The following is a 16,783-nucleotide window of genomic DNA, read 5'->3' as shown; positions in this document are numbered from 1 at the left end:
CACAGTAAAATTGATTTTGCAGTTAGAAAATTCTAACCTCGGAGATAACAGTATTATCAGCTAAGCTGGTTGTGAACATTTTAAAAAAATCATAGTACCTTCAGTCACAAACTGAACATTTACCTAGCACATTTTTCGAATATTCAAGCTCATTTTTTTTAAAATATTTATACCTTGATATTAATCCATTGATATTTTTAAGTACATTAGCAACACAAGATTTTCCTCCAACTAAAATTTGTAAATGAAACTTCATGGTGGATAAAAACTGTCCTGGACCAGGACTCAGACCTGGAAGCTTCCCATGAAAGACAAGATTCCAAATTCAAGTACCAATCTGAGGCACAGTTTTAATCTGCCTGGAAGTTTCATAACAATGCACCCTCTACTACGGAGTGGAAGATTTATTTTGAGAATTTATAATTTATTGCAAAAATCGCTTACACTTGTGGCATAGCGCTCTGAGTTCCTAAATTGAAATAAAATTTTCGTTTAATCCACAAACACCCTTTGCCTTGATAATTCCATATAGGAATAATAAAAGAAAGAAGATGCCATTTTGTATTGAAGGTGCTGTGATCTGTGTACTCGGTTCTCATTTCAAAGCTACACAACTCTTTCTCCAAATGAAATGTCTGAGATCCTAGGCTATACTTTACTGCAACACCATTAAAATGTGTCTTCTCTCTGAATGAGCATTTGTCCTGACCAATAGACGGAAGCCAAGTCATAGTTTCATTATACAAGAAAAGGAACTGTGCTTGTTTTTCTTTTACATTGTGGAATATGCATGTACAGTTCTCTTTTAGCAGCCAGTTGTATTATTAGGATTCTCTAGAGCTCCCAGATTGGCATAACTGCGTGGCTGACCCAGTATCACAGTCCTCATCTTCATTGCTCCAGAGCCTGTCATGATATGTTCTCTCATGTGCAGCTCTGTTCTTGGTATTATGGTGCATGCAACACAAGATAACCAAATAATGATGTATGATGTGAATGGTAAACATTGCCTAAGCTTTATGCATTGTAGGTCATGTAACCCAAAATAACCAAAGACTGACATATTTATTTAAACAGTAAACATTACCCAAGTTTTGTGCATCATTTTTTAATGTTGTCTATGGCTAGAGCAAACAAAACACGGAAGGGAGCCTTACATACCATAAAAAGTGAAAATGACCTTACAATACCCAGCAGAGAATTGTTTGAAGTCTACAAATTTACAAAATTTCCATGTACCTAAGTGCAGTGCAACGGATGATGACCATATGATGCTGAAATACGTCATGCTAATAATATAAAGAGCTAAAAAAGTATCAATACTATTTCATGTGTGCCATGACATAAATATGCATGCATAGAAAAGCTTGTATCATCGCTGACTGTACTATCTTAACAATCAAAATACACTTATTTTAGCAGTTAATATTTGGTAGAATGATATAAACATTTGAATGTGTTAAGTGATGATGAGGTGCTTATTATTGTTCTCTGTGTGACAGACAAATAAATTTTTGGCTAAAAAGTAAGTAAATAAACTAATGAAATGTTTTAAATACACAACTCTCTTCAGGTGCACACTAAAATAAATGCATCTTTCTATCCAAGACTAAATTCAGCAAATAAACTCCACCATACTTCAGATTAGTGTAATTTTAGTGCACCTGAAGATGGCAGCATGCTGTTGAAACGTGTCATTGTAATAAATAGTGTGTAGTAAAACATGGCTGAAGCCATAGAAATTATTTCATAAACTAATGTAGTCAATTTAGAACTCCTCCCTGTGCCTGTAGTAGCTCATGAAAGGAGGTAACATTCTGGAGGCTACCAGGGCATAAGAGAATAAAGGCAGTTAATAAACAGCTGCAGCACTCAAGGAGGCGGGAAACAGCTCTACTGTGGCTCATTACTTGGTTCCCGTATATATGTAATGCCCTTGTTGATGTGTGGGGTCATGGTCCACTGGAAAAATTGTTTACTAAACGTGAGTAATAACAGGCTGTAATCAGTGAAATTAACTGCCTTGCAGTAATCTACTTCTTACAGATATTGGATCAAGCTGAACTGCTTCTCAGCCCTCTTCAGATTACACATTTGCAGCCCTACCTTGACAAGAGAACACACACATGTGGTGCTTATTGCTTACTTGTATCAACACCTGGACGCCACATTCTGAAAGAGTGCACATAAGAAGGCAGCTCATGATGTAGAAGGGGTGTAAATTCTATTAGGTGACAGCACAAAAAATGTGAAGTATTATGTGATGTTTTATATGATAGTAAAATGTAGAAATGTAGGAACACATTCAGAAATATTGAACCTACAATTTATTGTCGTAGATAGGTTCAAGAAACACATGCTGATTTTTGAAAAAAGCTTTTACAGTATTGACTGGAAAACACATTTTCAAGTTCTGAAGTTATCAGATATAAAGTGCACAGAATGAAAGGCTATCTACAACTCGACAGAAACCAGACTGCAGTTATAAGAGTTCAAGGATGTGAAAGGGAGGCCTGTTGTTAGGAGGTGTGGGGAAAGTTTTCAGTCTGTCGTCCACATACATATAGCAACCAGCCGGAGAAACCAGTGAGGTACTCAAAATAGGAATTACAGTTCAAGGAGAACAAACAGAAACACAGCACAGTCATTGCCCACAGCGCATGCACGGAAAGCCTTTTTTGCGGCTCCCAGCAGGGGGCACCAAGAGCGCTGCTTTTTCCAACTGCGGGTGTCTTCCCACACAGGCGTATTGCCTGCTCCCAGCCTGATAAATTTTGATACCACCACATGATTATCATTAGTCACACCTTGCAACAGTGACAGCAGTAGCTACCACCATCTGATGATGTCGAGCAGTTGCATCGATGAAATATTGTGTGATTTACACAATATGATCTGACAGCAAACTCAAGAAGTGTATTTGCAAAACTTTAAGGTTTGCCAAAAACCTTGAAATTCTGTCAGCTACAAAAAAGTGCTGAGAAGATGAGAAGTGAGACATTAAAATTAGTGGTTGAGTTTCACTATTTCAGTAACTGAAGCTAAGAGGATGTAAAAACCTGACCTACAACATCAAGAAACACATTTCTGAAAAAGGTAAGTTTATTAACAATGAATAGAAATTTTAGTACTAAGAAGTATTTCTGTGAGAGTAGCCTGATACAGAAGTGAAACATGGATAATAAACAGTGCAGAGAAAATAATAATAGAAGGTTTTAAATGTGATGCTACAGAACAATGCTCAAGATTCGATGGATAGATTGAGCTGCTAATGAAGATCTACTGCACTGAATTGGGGAGAAAAGAAGTTTATGGCACAACAAGACTAAAAGAAGGAATAGATTGATGGAACACTTCCTGGGGTATCAAGGAGTAGTAAAATTAGTAATGGAGGGATGTACGGAGGCAAAAAGTGTAGAGGGAGGCTAGGGCCTGGACAAAGTAAGTAGATTCAAATTGATGTAAGTTGCAGCAGTTAAGCAGAGATGAAGAAACTTGCACAAGATAGACTAGTGTGAAGAGCTGCATCAATCTGAACTACAGACTTCAACAACAACATGATGCTTGCTATGTTATACAGTGTTGGAAGTTTGAGGGAATGAAAGAAACTGGAGATAATTTCCAACAGTCAAACTCTGATAATAAGTTTTTTATGTCTAGTTAAATTCTGATTTTTATTAGTTGTGATTTTTCTTTTGGATATACATAACATGTAGCTTTTGTGTGTGATTGTATATGGATGCTAATGACAATGCTGTTGCAGCCCTAACTAAAACATCAACAGTGGCAACTGCTAATCAACCACCATCAATACTCCCCTTACCTCTCAGTGTCACTTGGGTAGAATTACTTATTGAAGTATTAGATAATAACAGCAGCTGAATAGTATAGAAGGAGCAGAGCTTGTTTTTCTCTTAACTTACTTGTGGTACACACTGTCCAACAAAAAAAAAAAAAAAAAAAAAAAAAAATCAAATCTTCGACAAGAAATGGTTGGATGTCCACGTAACTTCATTTGCATACATAAGTTGGTTGGTTGGTTTAAAATGGAGGGGGGGGGGTTATGCATAGATAAGCTCACTATTGTGTCCCAGTTCACTTAAAAGAAAAAAAAGGGAAGATAGGTTCCTCCTTGAGAAAACGTGGTTTTTCTTATTTTCTGCTCAGGCGTGTTTCACTGAAGTTACAGTATCATCGCTTTTTCTTTCTTTTTTTGCCCCCTTACCAGCCATTTTCTCATGGCTTACCCTGTATATGCCTTCGACACTATGTTGACCACATCTATGCCCCCCCCCCTCCCCCCCGCCCTTTGTGTCCAACTCTTCCTCTATCTGTCTGTCCACCTCAGTCTCCCACCTGTGTCTGTCTGTCTCCTCCCCACTCTCTCTGTCTCTTCAATTCCTCCTGCCCCTATCTTTGTCCATTTACTCCAACTCTCTCTGACCATACCTTCCTCCCCTCTCTGTCTGACTATATCCTTCTCTCCCTCTCTCTTTCCATCTCCATCCCCTGCTCTTCCTTTTCCAACTGCCCACTACCCCTGCACACATGCCACCTGCCTTAAGCATCTCCCCCTCCACCCCTCTCTCTGTCTATTTCCTGCTCCCCCTCACTCTGTCCATCCCCTTCTCTATCCATCTCAACCTGTCCCCAGCCACGCTTGTTGGCACTATACGTACTGATAGAAATCAGTCTTTTAGTAAAGTATTCACAAATTTGAAAACAGAAAATAATTGCATATGCATTGTTATCACATTTTGATTTCTGTGGTTTTCTGCACTTTGCTTTATAGCTGTTTCCTTTTACACTTTTTCATCTGAAACCACAGAGAAGTTAATATGGAAAAATTATTATTTATAGTGAAAATCTGTGACTGGGAGGAACGGTAGACTGGGAGGGTTAACATTTATTCTCTCTCTCTCTCTGTGTGTGTGTGTGTGTGTGTGTGTGTGTGTGTGTGTGCGTGCGTGCGTGCGTGCGTGAGAGAGAGAGAGAGAGAGAGAGAGAGAGAGAGAGAGAGAGAGATTCACACTGAAGGAAATAATGTTAACCACAACTCTCTAACATTCCCTGTAAATAATAATTTTTCTGTATCAAGTTCGCTGTGGTTGCAGATTGCAAATTGTAAAAGAAAAACAGCTATAATACAAAGTACAGAAAACCACAGAGTCAATATTTGTTAATAAGGTGTATAAAATTTTTTCTGTTTTCAAATTTCTAAATACCCTAATTGAAAACTGAATTTGTCTATGTATAAAAGGTAACTTTTCTGGTTATTTAAAAGAAAAAAATAACACCACTGATGATGTAATTTCAGCGAAAAGTATCTGGGTAGAAAATAAGAAAATTTGTGTTTGCTCAAGGCGGAACCTGTCAAAATTCAAATTTATTTGCATTACTGTTGTTTATGTTTAGTGATGTTACAAGCTGATAAGGCATATCAAGGGTATGAAGAGAATCAGATGAGCAATCACTTGAACGAGACGGAGATATCGGGTACTCAGTGTTATCACTGTCTGTTAGAGTTTGAAGAGGGCCTCATTGTGTGTTTCTGTTTGGCCAGCTGGTCAAATTGTGCAGCATCTAGATTTGTGGGGCATTCAGATTTGAAAGTGGCCCAATGTTAGACTGTACGTGGGAATGTGAGGTCAGACATAATCATCAGCCGGGTTATGGTCTGCCACCTGTGATCACCACAAGGAAGGATTCACTATATTGTGCGTCAAGCACCCCTTCACATTTGCACTGGCCATCAGAGAACAAGGAATGTACTTCCTACAACATTCCGTGTTATCCTGCACTGTTGGTGGGAGACTAGCAGCAGCAGGACAAGTGAAGTACCATTTCATATGTAGACTACAGTTAACAAAATGACATAAACAGGCACATTTAACAATATGACATAAACAGGTACATTTGGAGGGGTGCCATGACCAAAAAGAATGGACTGCTGATCAATGGTGGCACATAGTGCTCAGCAATGAATTGCGGTACTGCACTGGCGTGGATGACAGCTGTCTGTGAATATTGCGGCATCCTGGCGAGTGATGAATATTGCAGCATCCTGGCGAGTGATGAATATTGCAGCATCCTGTGAAGTGATCCCATTTTTCCAGTGTTTTGAAAAGGCACAGTGATTTTACTGCTGGTGCCGTGATGTGGGGAGCTATCCGGTACAACTACAGGGCTCAGCTGCTAGTGATTAAGGGAACTCTAATGGCACAACAGTACCTCATGGACATCCTGCATCCTTGTATGTTGACCCTCCTGCAACAGTGTCTTGGTGCCATTTTTCAACCGGACAGTGCTTGTCTACAATGGGCTTGTGATTCTGTGAACTTTAGCATGATGTTAAAGTACTCCTGTGGCCATCAAGATCCCCAGAATTGTCTGTAATATAACATGTGTATGACCAGATTAGTGTCATCTCCATCTCAGTGCCAGTATCCATGATACTAAAGACCGGTTATAACAGTTGGTGGACATCTTGCCTCAGGAGAGAATACAACAGCTTTATGACACCCTTCCCAACCCAACCAGTGATTGCACCCAGGCCAGAAGGGGTGCTACATCATACTGATAAGTGGCCTCATACTGCCAAATTCTTTATAAATCTGATTCAATATTGTAATCACTGACATAACATTACGTACCCTCTCAACCTGTGTAGTTTCATTTCATTTCCTTTCCTTGTCCCCTTCTAGGAGCTTCCCTTTTTTATGGACAGTGTATAAAATAGTTTACAAGGAATTAGCACAATTATCAGTTTAAGTGGGTTAGTCCCAGTCAAAATTTGTTGTTAGTACACTTTGCAGAAGCAGCAACAAGTCATTCCTTCAGCTTGTTAATGTATACCTTGACTCATTCATGATGGGATGACGGAACATGATGTGTGAATGAGTAATCCCCCCCACTCCCTCCCATTCTCCCCCCTCCCTCTTCAAAGTGGTAGTCCATTGCCAACATAACCTAACCAATAAATAAGACAATTCCAATGCCATTCATGACCCCAATTGTACAACTCAGGTGTCATTTGTATACACATACCCCCAGAAGCAAGGTATCTCCCACACACTCTCAGACATCGACTATATTCTAAAGTGCTGTAATATTGCTGACCTTGGATCACTCATAATATTTCTTCTTTCTTGTTCTACTGCTGAACAGTATGTGCTTGGAACACACCAAGATGACTCTGTTGATGTTTAGATTTGTGTCAATGCCTATTTAATTTCAAAAGCTCATTAATGACTATCATCTTTCAGTTATTCAGTTTTACAAAATAAGGTCAGCAGTGTTCGAAGACTTCAGTGAGTGTAACATAAATACATGAATAAAAATTTATGTTAACTATTCCAATGATTTAAATATATCAGCCTCACTTCATGAAACATCACTCATTGAATGCTTAATGAATGTTTCATACATTTGAACTAGACATAACTGTGAAATTGTTTACATGTTTGCATAAAAGATAGCAATACTGTTTTTTTTAAGGGTTTGCAGTTTAAAATGTGAATTATTATATGATAACAATTTCTAGTAGTAATATTTCCTGAATTACAATATTCAGAAAAAGACAAAATGTCCTTTGCTTAGCAAATACATTTGCTTTTGAAAAGAGATGCGTCAAACTGAAAACAAACTATTATGATCAAGGTGAGACTTTTAAATGCATGTGGTTTCTTGGAATTTTAAATTTTGAATAATTCCTTAAATAAAATATTTCTACGCAAAACATTTATACCATTGCTGTCAGCCAAGTCCAAATTACTTTCCGGGTAATAAAGATTTTAAAAATACAGATTTTTAACAGGATCTTGATGTTTGCCATACATACTACATATGTACAATGGGGACAAAATAGTATTTATAATGGGAGTGGTAACAGAACAAGTGGAGCTGTTCCACTAGCTATGTTTCACTGTCACAGACATTTCCTATCTGATCACGTGCAGAATTACATATGGAAACACATTGTTGAGTAGTTTAGGAACTATGCGGCAATACAGTGCAAAATTCTGTTGTGGGTATGTCAAATAATCAGTTATCAAAGTGCATGAATGACAGTCTGAAATTTCTATTAACATTATATTTTTATGCATCCACATCTAATCTTCCTGATCCTTTATGAGTTTATCATTCTATTAACTTAACATTTTGACATGTTGACAGAATCTTCTGTTGGTTCTTGGTAGAACAACATTATAATAAATGAAAAGCACCAGCAAACTGGTGCTTTTCATTTATTAACATTTTGAACTTATGTAATGTGAAATTGTATTTTCCTAATAGAAATTTTATATTAATATTGTTATATTGTTTCTATATTGTAGTCTAGAGAGCATATACCATTGCTATGAGGAAGCCTTTGGGATTTTGTCAGTAACTGAGGATATACTGAATGTTATGAGTTTAACATCAAATGGAGAACGAGAACTTTCCGATGACTGGATGTATGCTCCAATAATCCGACTGAATGAATCAGGATCAAGTGGGTATGTCAGATACTGATACTGAACATACAGTACTTAAGAAAAGAAATTAACTGTTTAACTTAGTGCAGTGTTGTTTGTTGTTAAATTGCCTATCTTCTATCTTGCTCATAGCTTTTTCGTTTCATTATCACTCTTGTTTCTTACCCTTTGTATTTCATGTAAAATGTGACTGGATCACTATTACTCTTTCAGATACTTGTGAATTAGACTTGTTAAGTAGTCCTTATTATACTTAATGTTATGTCATTTTGATACAAATGTGGGAGAAATGAACATGATTCATGTCACAAATGATTTATCCCATCAGTGCCAACAGTTTGAATTAACGTGATACATTCTATTCTCCTTTATGTTCTATATATTGAGTTTAGCATACTGTGTCTGATGAACGTGGCCAAGATATCCGTAGTCAATATTGTCTGATTGTCATTGGACCTCTTCCTGATAAGCAGTAAATTGCATTTAACCAGTAAGTTGTTGTGTTCCAGTAATGATTCCAGTTTGTTGATTTGTTTGAATGCCAATTGAAGTTTCCTCATAGTAATGGGGAGCATAGATAGTTAACCTACAGTGTGAGATCAGATGAAATTGCTTGTTGCTTGATTGTGTCCACAAAATCTTCTCTGTCTCATATGCCATGACAGTTGAAGGGATTGGTGGTATAAAGTGCTAGTCTACAAGAATATATATTTTAAAAACAAAGATGATGTGACTTACCAAATGAAAGTGCTGGCAGGTCGACAGACACACAAACGAACACAAACATACACACAAAATTCAAGCTTTCGCAACAAACTGTTGCCTCATCAGGAAAGAGGGAAGGAGAGGGAAAGACGAAAGGATGTGGGTTTTAAGGGAGAGGGTAAGGAGTCATGACTCCTTACCCTCTCCCTTAAAACCCACATCCTTTCGTCTTTCCCTCTCCTTCCCTCTTTCCTGATGAGGCAACAGTTTGTTGCGAAAGCTTGAATTTTGTGTGTATGTTTGTGTTCGTTTGTGTGTCTGTCGACCTGCCAGCACTTTCATTTGGTAAGTCACATCATCTTTGTTTTTAGGTATATTTTTCCTACGTGGAATGTTTCCTTCTATTATAAGAATATATATTTTGATATGAATGTAATAGAGGGAAACATTCCACGTGGGAATATAGAATATAGAATATATATTTTGAAATATAACAAGTTATGTGGAACATAAATATAGTAAGACAGACAAATTTCTGTAGTACATGGTGCATTCAAGGGATACATGTGGAACTACTTTTTGTCAGCATATTGTATTTTTGAAAACACAACGGATAATATCAGTAGTCTAATCCTCACGAAAATGTGAGTTAGCACGTTCTTAGACCAACCACTTAAATTTTCCTGTTTCTAAACCTCTTACTCAGCAAGGTGGCACAGTGGTTAGCTCACTGTACTCACATTCAGGAGGTCAATGGTTCAATTGCATCTCCAGCCATTCAGATTCGGGTTTTCCTTAAATTGCTCCAGGCAAATGCTGGGTTGGTTCTTTTGAAAGGAATGTCTGATTTCTTTTCCATCCCTAAAAGACGAATCGAGCAAGTGCTCCATCTCTAATGACCTCATTTTTATAGGGCATTGAACCCTAAACTTCCTTCCTTTTTTCCTTAACTTATCAACACTCTGTCAGTGGGCACTATAGATGAACAAGGCACACAATGACTTCCATGCATCTCTTTATCATTGTTTCAAAAATCTGTTGACCCTGCCACCTATATTTCTTTTTTAAAAGTAATTATACCTTTCCTGTGCAAAATAATGACTAAATTCACATGATGCCGCATCTGTTAAAGCAATAGGCTGAGAGTATTCTGGGGTTCTGTGATAGTAGGCTGCTCATTCAGGTGCGAAAAACATGTTACTTGAAATGATTGTAGAAGCTGGTCTCTCTTGGGAGTCTATGAACCACTCCAACAAGGTTGGGACAAAAATTGTTAATTTTCTATTTATCACATGTCGAGAAACCTTCCCAGTCTGCTCTGTCACAATTCTATTTGCCTTATCTAATTACCTTAAGCATAAGAGTTGAGAGAGATGAGTTTGTTATCAAAATGATCCGAATGGGATAATGACCCTGTGGGGCCTTTCAATACTTCACAGTTGTGAATCAGAGTGAGAGATTGGAGAAGAGATTGAAGCAGCAGTTGTTTGATAAGGTGAAGGTTCCATTTTGGGCAAAAGATCATTTAACAGTACTAAGTTCTGATCTTCTATTAGTGAAAGAATTTCTAAACATTCATGTTTGTCTGGCAGCTCCATGCTGTAGCATGTAGAAAAAAGTTGCTGAAAATTAAATATGGTACATGGATCTGTAAAAAGAAAAAAAAAAGCCTGCTATTAATCATTGATGTGAGTGATCTTAGTGAACAATAAAGAGACACAATTATAAATAACCGATCTGATAATCCCATAGTGCATAGAGCCATTTTGAACCCATCTGGTAATTTTATGTGTGAAGCCAGGAGGTGGAGGGAGATCATACTATATGCAGTATTGTTAAAAGCTGATAAGCTGTGATTGGTGTATGAACAGGGTGGTGGCATCCTTCCCACCAATATGGTCTTCCGTAAGAATCTAATTTGAGATTTATGCTTGATGTACTCCCTGTAATCCTCAAGATTAATGGATAAATAGTATGGATAACATGGAAATGCTTTATGTATTAGATTACACTGACTGGGATAAGTTGTATTCATAACATTTGTATAGTTATCTGATTATTCATGGCCTTTTTTATATTTATTTGACCATTAATTCACTGGATGATCTGTCCTCAACACTCATAACAATAAAATTAATCATGCAGCATCTTGGCGGCTACTACAAATTATAACAAAAAAAGTTAGAATATAATGGCCCTTTCGATCACATGATCATTAGAGATGGAGCACAATGTCTAACAGGACAAGGAATGGTGTGTGTCATTTTTAAAGGAATCATCCCAACATTTCTCCTAAGCTTTTTAAGAACATGGTGGAAAACTGAAATCTGGACGGTCAGATGGGGATTAAACCCAAATATGAATCCAGTGTTAACCATCATGTCACCTCATTTATTAAAAGTTACAGTATCATGACATGACTTACAAAACAAGGTGAAACCATTCACATCATTATAAAAATGTCCTGTGATCATGCTTGTCAATAAGCAAAGAATGAGTAATTAATAGTTAAATAATTTGATTCTTCATCTACAAATTACCTGATCATAAATAATGATTTAGCTTAATGGTGTCATTAACATGATTAGAGAAAACTATATTCCTTTACATTTGCAGAAATATGTAAGATAATTACGAACAGAAGATCTGATTATGAGATAGTCATTATCTTTGCATTATAATGTAATCTTTGTTTTATCATAATTTTCATTAAATAGTTAATTGTTGAAACCTTTCATTCCAGTAATCCTGCAAATAACAGTGTAGTCCACATAGCCACAGCTTGCCTGGAATGGATTTTGATTCTTGAATATTTGCGTCCCACTGTATTGACATCAATAAACATCACTACAAGATATTGTCATCTCGCTAGAATATTCATGTCAGGTACTGTGGATTTGAGTCTGAAAGATATATTTAAAGAATATTTCAAAAACAGCTATGTTCATTCTTACTTGTTCAAATTATTATTTATGTTATTTCACTAATGTATTTTTGAAGTTGTAAAAGCACCCTAGAAAAGTTCTGCAATTTGAATCTATAGGTTGAAGAGTGAAACATTTGCTTATTTACAAATTTCCATCTAACTGCACATTCACTGCTGCCAAGTGTTATATTTTCACATACAATTTTACCATAACAGCAGATCAGTTTGACATCGACATTGATAGGTGTCGCTATTAGAGAGAGGAGCAGTGTTTTAAGAAAAGTCTGCCACTGCTGGAAGAAGAATGTCAGCATTGCTCTACTGTATGCAGATGTTCAGATATTTACAGTGAATTAACTTCAGATTCAGGGACACAAGGATCACTTTCCTCCTCTTTATGTTTCCTTAAAAGTAGTCACATCTTTAAAAGTAACAGAAACAATATTAATGAAAGATAAGAAACAGGAAGAAAGTCTCCTAGTGTTTTAGGCAAGCCCATCTGGTGAGCCGTGCGGTCTAACGCACTGCTTTCCAGATGGGAAGGCATGCCAGTCCCCAGCACGAATCCACCCAGCGGATTAGTGTTGAGGTCCAGAGTGCCAGCCAGTCTGTGGATGATTTTTAAGGCAGTTTTCCACCTGCCTTGGCAAATGTGTGCTGGTTCCCCTTATTTCGCCTCAGTTACACTATGTTGGCGATTGCTGTCCAAACACTGTCTGCACGTATGCGTACCCTGTAATTACTCTACCACGCAAACATTTGGGGTTACATTCATCTGGTGTGAGACGTTCCGCAGGGGGGGATTTGTTCACTGGGAGCCGAGCTGCACAATACCCCTGGGGGGGGGGGGTTCAGTGTGTGGCAGTGGTGGGGTGAGTGGGTTGCTGTAGCCTGTTGTGGGGTTGTGAACCACTGAGGGTGGGGACAGAGCCTCTCCGTCATTTTTAGTTCCCCAAGTTCAATACAATACAGTGTGTTAGGCAAGACAAAATATCCCAAGGAATTGTGAACCAAAGGTATATATTTATTTAAAATCTGACTGTGTTTAGTATTCGTAGAAGTTCTTACTTACCCCAGGTAATAAATGTAGATATTGCTACTACTGTAAGTGTAGCCTACTTCTGTGTTTTGTTAATAAATGATGCACAAGTTAACAAATAATTTATGAACGGAAAACTCATGCACATCAAACTGTCAACCTTACAAGTGACCACTCGTGACATCGGGTGGCAATCTTACATTGCTGAACAATGTCCGTGGAGCACCTCGAACATAAAAGAATGCAAAAACTAAATGCAGAATAGTATGAAATATGTAACTAATTCATTCTAACAAATCCTGTATGTCACATCAGGAGAACAAGTATTCTACTTATCTATTCCAAAATTATAAAATAATTCTGTACCCTTAGGTCTGTTGCCCCTATAACTGAGTAATCATGCCATTGTTCATAACAGATCTCTATAGAGAACATTGAAATAGCGATAAGTTCCACAGGACTAGAAGAAGGCCCAAGTCATAGAAATCTATAAAAAGGATAGAAAATCGGATGTACATAATTACTGGCCAATTTCACTGACATCGATTTGTTGTAGAATCATGGAACACATTTTTTGTTCAGACATAATGACCCTTCTGGACTCTGAGAAGCTCATCTGCAGAAACTGCACGGTTGTAGGAAACAGCGGTCATGCAAGACACAGTTGACCCTGTTTATGCATGATATACAACAGGCTCTAGATACTGACTCCCAGGTTGATGCCATATTTCTTGACTTTCAAAAGGCTTTCAACTCAGTTCCGCACTGTCCCTTGCTCCAAAAAGCGTGCTTACAGTCTATCCGATGACATATGTGGTTGGATAGAAAGTTTTCTAACAGACAGAGAGCAATACAGGGTGTCTACAATGAGACTCCAACATTTGAACACATAAAATCTGAGAGGAAACACAATTTATTGATGAACAAATACAGGGAAATCATATATCAGCTCATCAAGTTTTCATACACAGGTGGACGGTTCAGTGCACTTGGCATGGGCACCACGGGTAGCGCAAAGAATATCAAGTCTATAATTGATTTCGTGCCATGTGTTGCAGAGCATCTGTTCTGTGACAGAGTTGGTGACAATTCTTACGCATTGTTTCAAGTCTTGGAGGTGCTTTACTGGTGTAGCGTATACCCGGTCTTTCACATAACCACACAAGAAAAAATCAAGGGGGGTTTATGTCGGGTGAACGTGGCAGCCAAGGAATTGGACCTCCACAGCCAATCCATCGTTGCGGGAATGTGTCATTTAAAAATTTTTGGACAACAAGGCTCCAATGGGGTGGTGCACAATCCTGTTGAAACATCACATTTGGCTGCAGGTCTGTTATCTGTGGCATGGCAAATTGTTCCAACATGTCCAGGTAGATGGCTCCATCCACAGTTGGCTCCTGAAAGAAAAACGGCCCAACAATGCGATTTATCATCAAACCACACCACACATTAACTTTCGGACTGTTGCGCATGTGTTCCCTAGGTGCATGTGGATTTTCGGACCCCCAGATGTGCACATTGTGATGATTGACAGCCCCTGACACGTGAAAGGTTGTCTCGTCAGTAAACATCACGTGTGATAAAAATGTCTCGTCCGTGGCAATGCGATCTAACATGACGCATGCAAATTCTTCTCGCTTTGCTTGCTTTGGTCGATCATAAGGCTTGATTTCTTGCACAACCTGCACTTTATATGCGTACAAACATAATCGCTGATGAAGCACTTTGTGCACTGTTGAACATTTCATACGAAGTTCTCGTGCTGCCTGTCACACTGACTTCTGTGGACTTTGTTCGAATGACTGCCGCTCTTGTTCCACATGATGTTCACTGATCCCAGGCTTACCACCACCATGCCCTTTCGCAACACTCCCAGTAGCCAAAAATTGATCACAACACTTCTTTATAGTCTTGAACAACGGGAACGCTTTGTTGTAAACTCGACGAAAGTTTCTTTGCACTTGGGACGCCGATTTTGTTTCTGCACACTACCAGACCAATTGTGCATGCTCCTTCATACCCTCCACTTTGCTAAAACAATTGATTGCAGCCCCACTACGGCGACTTGGCGTATCAAATTTGCACACCACAAACTTGAGTTGCTCTGTCTGACCCTTCAGGATTCACAGGTCCACCATATGAAATGAGAAAGATATAGGATATTAAAATGTTGGAGTCTCATTGTGGACACCCTGTATGTCATCCTCAATGGGGTGACTTCAACAGAAACAAGAGTAACTTCAGATCTGCCCCAGGGCAGCATAATAGGTTCATTGCTTTTTACGATTTACATAAACGATCTTGTTGATGGTATTGACAGTGGCATTAGACTGTTTGCCGATGATGCTGTAGTCTACAGGAAAGTAGTATCACACGAAAGTTGTGAACAAATCAATGAGGATTTGCAGAAAATAAATGTGTGGTGTAATGACTGGCAGTTATCTCTCAATATTAGTAAGTGTAACCTACTGCGTTTAACAAGGTGAAAATCCCCATTAATGTACGAGTACAAAATAAATGCCCAGTCTTTGGAAGCAGTAACATCTTCAAGTACCTGAGCGTGACTATTTGAAATGATCTCAAATGGAATGATCGGATTACACAAGTAACAGGCAAGGCGAACTCTAGTTTGCGGTTTATTGGTAGAATCCTGAAGCGATGCATTCCTTCAACAAAGGAAATTGCTTACAATACCTTAGTTCGTCCAGTCTTAGAGTATTGTTTGTCTGTATGGGACCCTTACCAGTTGGGTCTGATTCAAGAGATTGAGAAGGTCCAAAGAAGAACGGCAAGATTCATGACTGGTACATTTAGCCATCGCGAGAGCGTTACATATTTCATAGAAAGTTTGAAGTGGGACACACTTGCAGATAGACGACGTGCAAAATGGAAGGGGCTGCTCACTAAATTCCGAAATCCGATCTTCGCTGAGGATGTAGAGCATATATTACTACCACCAATTTTCAAATAGCGCAGACATTTTTAACTACTTGAAAAGAGTAGAAATTCCTTACCCCCAAAACATACACTCCTGGAAATTGAAATAAGAACACCGTGAATTCATTGTCCCAGGAAGGGGAAACTTTATTGACACATTCCTGGGGTCAGATACATCACATGATCACACTGACAGAACCACAGGCACATAGACACAGGCAACAGAGCATGCACAATGTCGGCACTAGTAAAGTGTATATCCACCTTTCGCAGCAATGCAGGCTGCTATTCTCCCATGGAGACGATCGTAGAGATGCTGGATGTAGTCCTGTGGAACGGCTTGCCATGCCATTTCCACCTGGTGCCTCAGTTGGACCAGCGTTCGTGCTGGACGTGCAGACCGCGTGAGACGACGCTTCATCCAGTCCCAAACATGCTCAATGGGGGACAGATCCGGAGATCTTGCTGGCCAGGGTAGTTGACTTACACCTTCTAGAGCACATTGGGTGGCACGGGATACATGCGGACGTGCATTGTCCTGTTGGAACAGCAAGTTCCCTTGCCGGTCTAGGAATGGTAGAACGATGGGTTCGATGACGGTTTGGATGTACCATGCACTATTCAGTGTCCCCTCGACGATCACCAGTGGTGTACGGCCAGTGTAGGAGATCGCTCCCCACACCATGATGCCGGGTGTTG

General features: G+C 38.8%; 1 protein-coding gene across 2 annotated transcripts in view; it reads left to right on the top strand.

Moving 5' to 3' along the window:
• The window catches only part of LOC126187439 (RNA polymerase II-associated protein 1), a 266,874-nt gene that overhangs the window by 216,983 nt on the left and 33,108 nt on the right, over positions 1 to 16,783 (top strand). For both annotated transcript variants that reach the window (XM_049928519.1, XM_049928518.1), the window contains exons 19-20: positions 8,337 to 8,498; positions 11,926 to 12,068. In XM_049928519.1, coding sequence (XP_049784476.1) covers positions 8,337 to 8,498; positions 11,926 to 12,068 — 305 coding nt within the window. The remainder of the gene's footprint in view (positions 1 to 8,336; positions 8,499 to 11,925; positions 12,069 to 16,783) is intronic.

This window comes from Schistocerca cancellata, chromosome 5, assembly GCF_023864275.1.
Source record: "Schistocerca cancellata isolate TAMUIC-IGC-003103 chromosome 5, iqSchCanc2.1, whole genome shotgun sequence".
Classification (NCBI taxonomy): domain Eukaryota; kingdom Metazoa; phylum Arthropoda; class Insecta; order Orthoptera; family Acrididae; genus Schistocerca; species Schistocerca cancellata.
The sequence above is the reverse complement of the archived record's forward strand: the minus strand, read 5'-3'. Positions and strand labels throughout refer to the sequence as shown.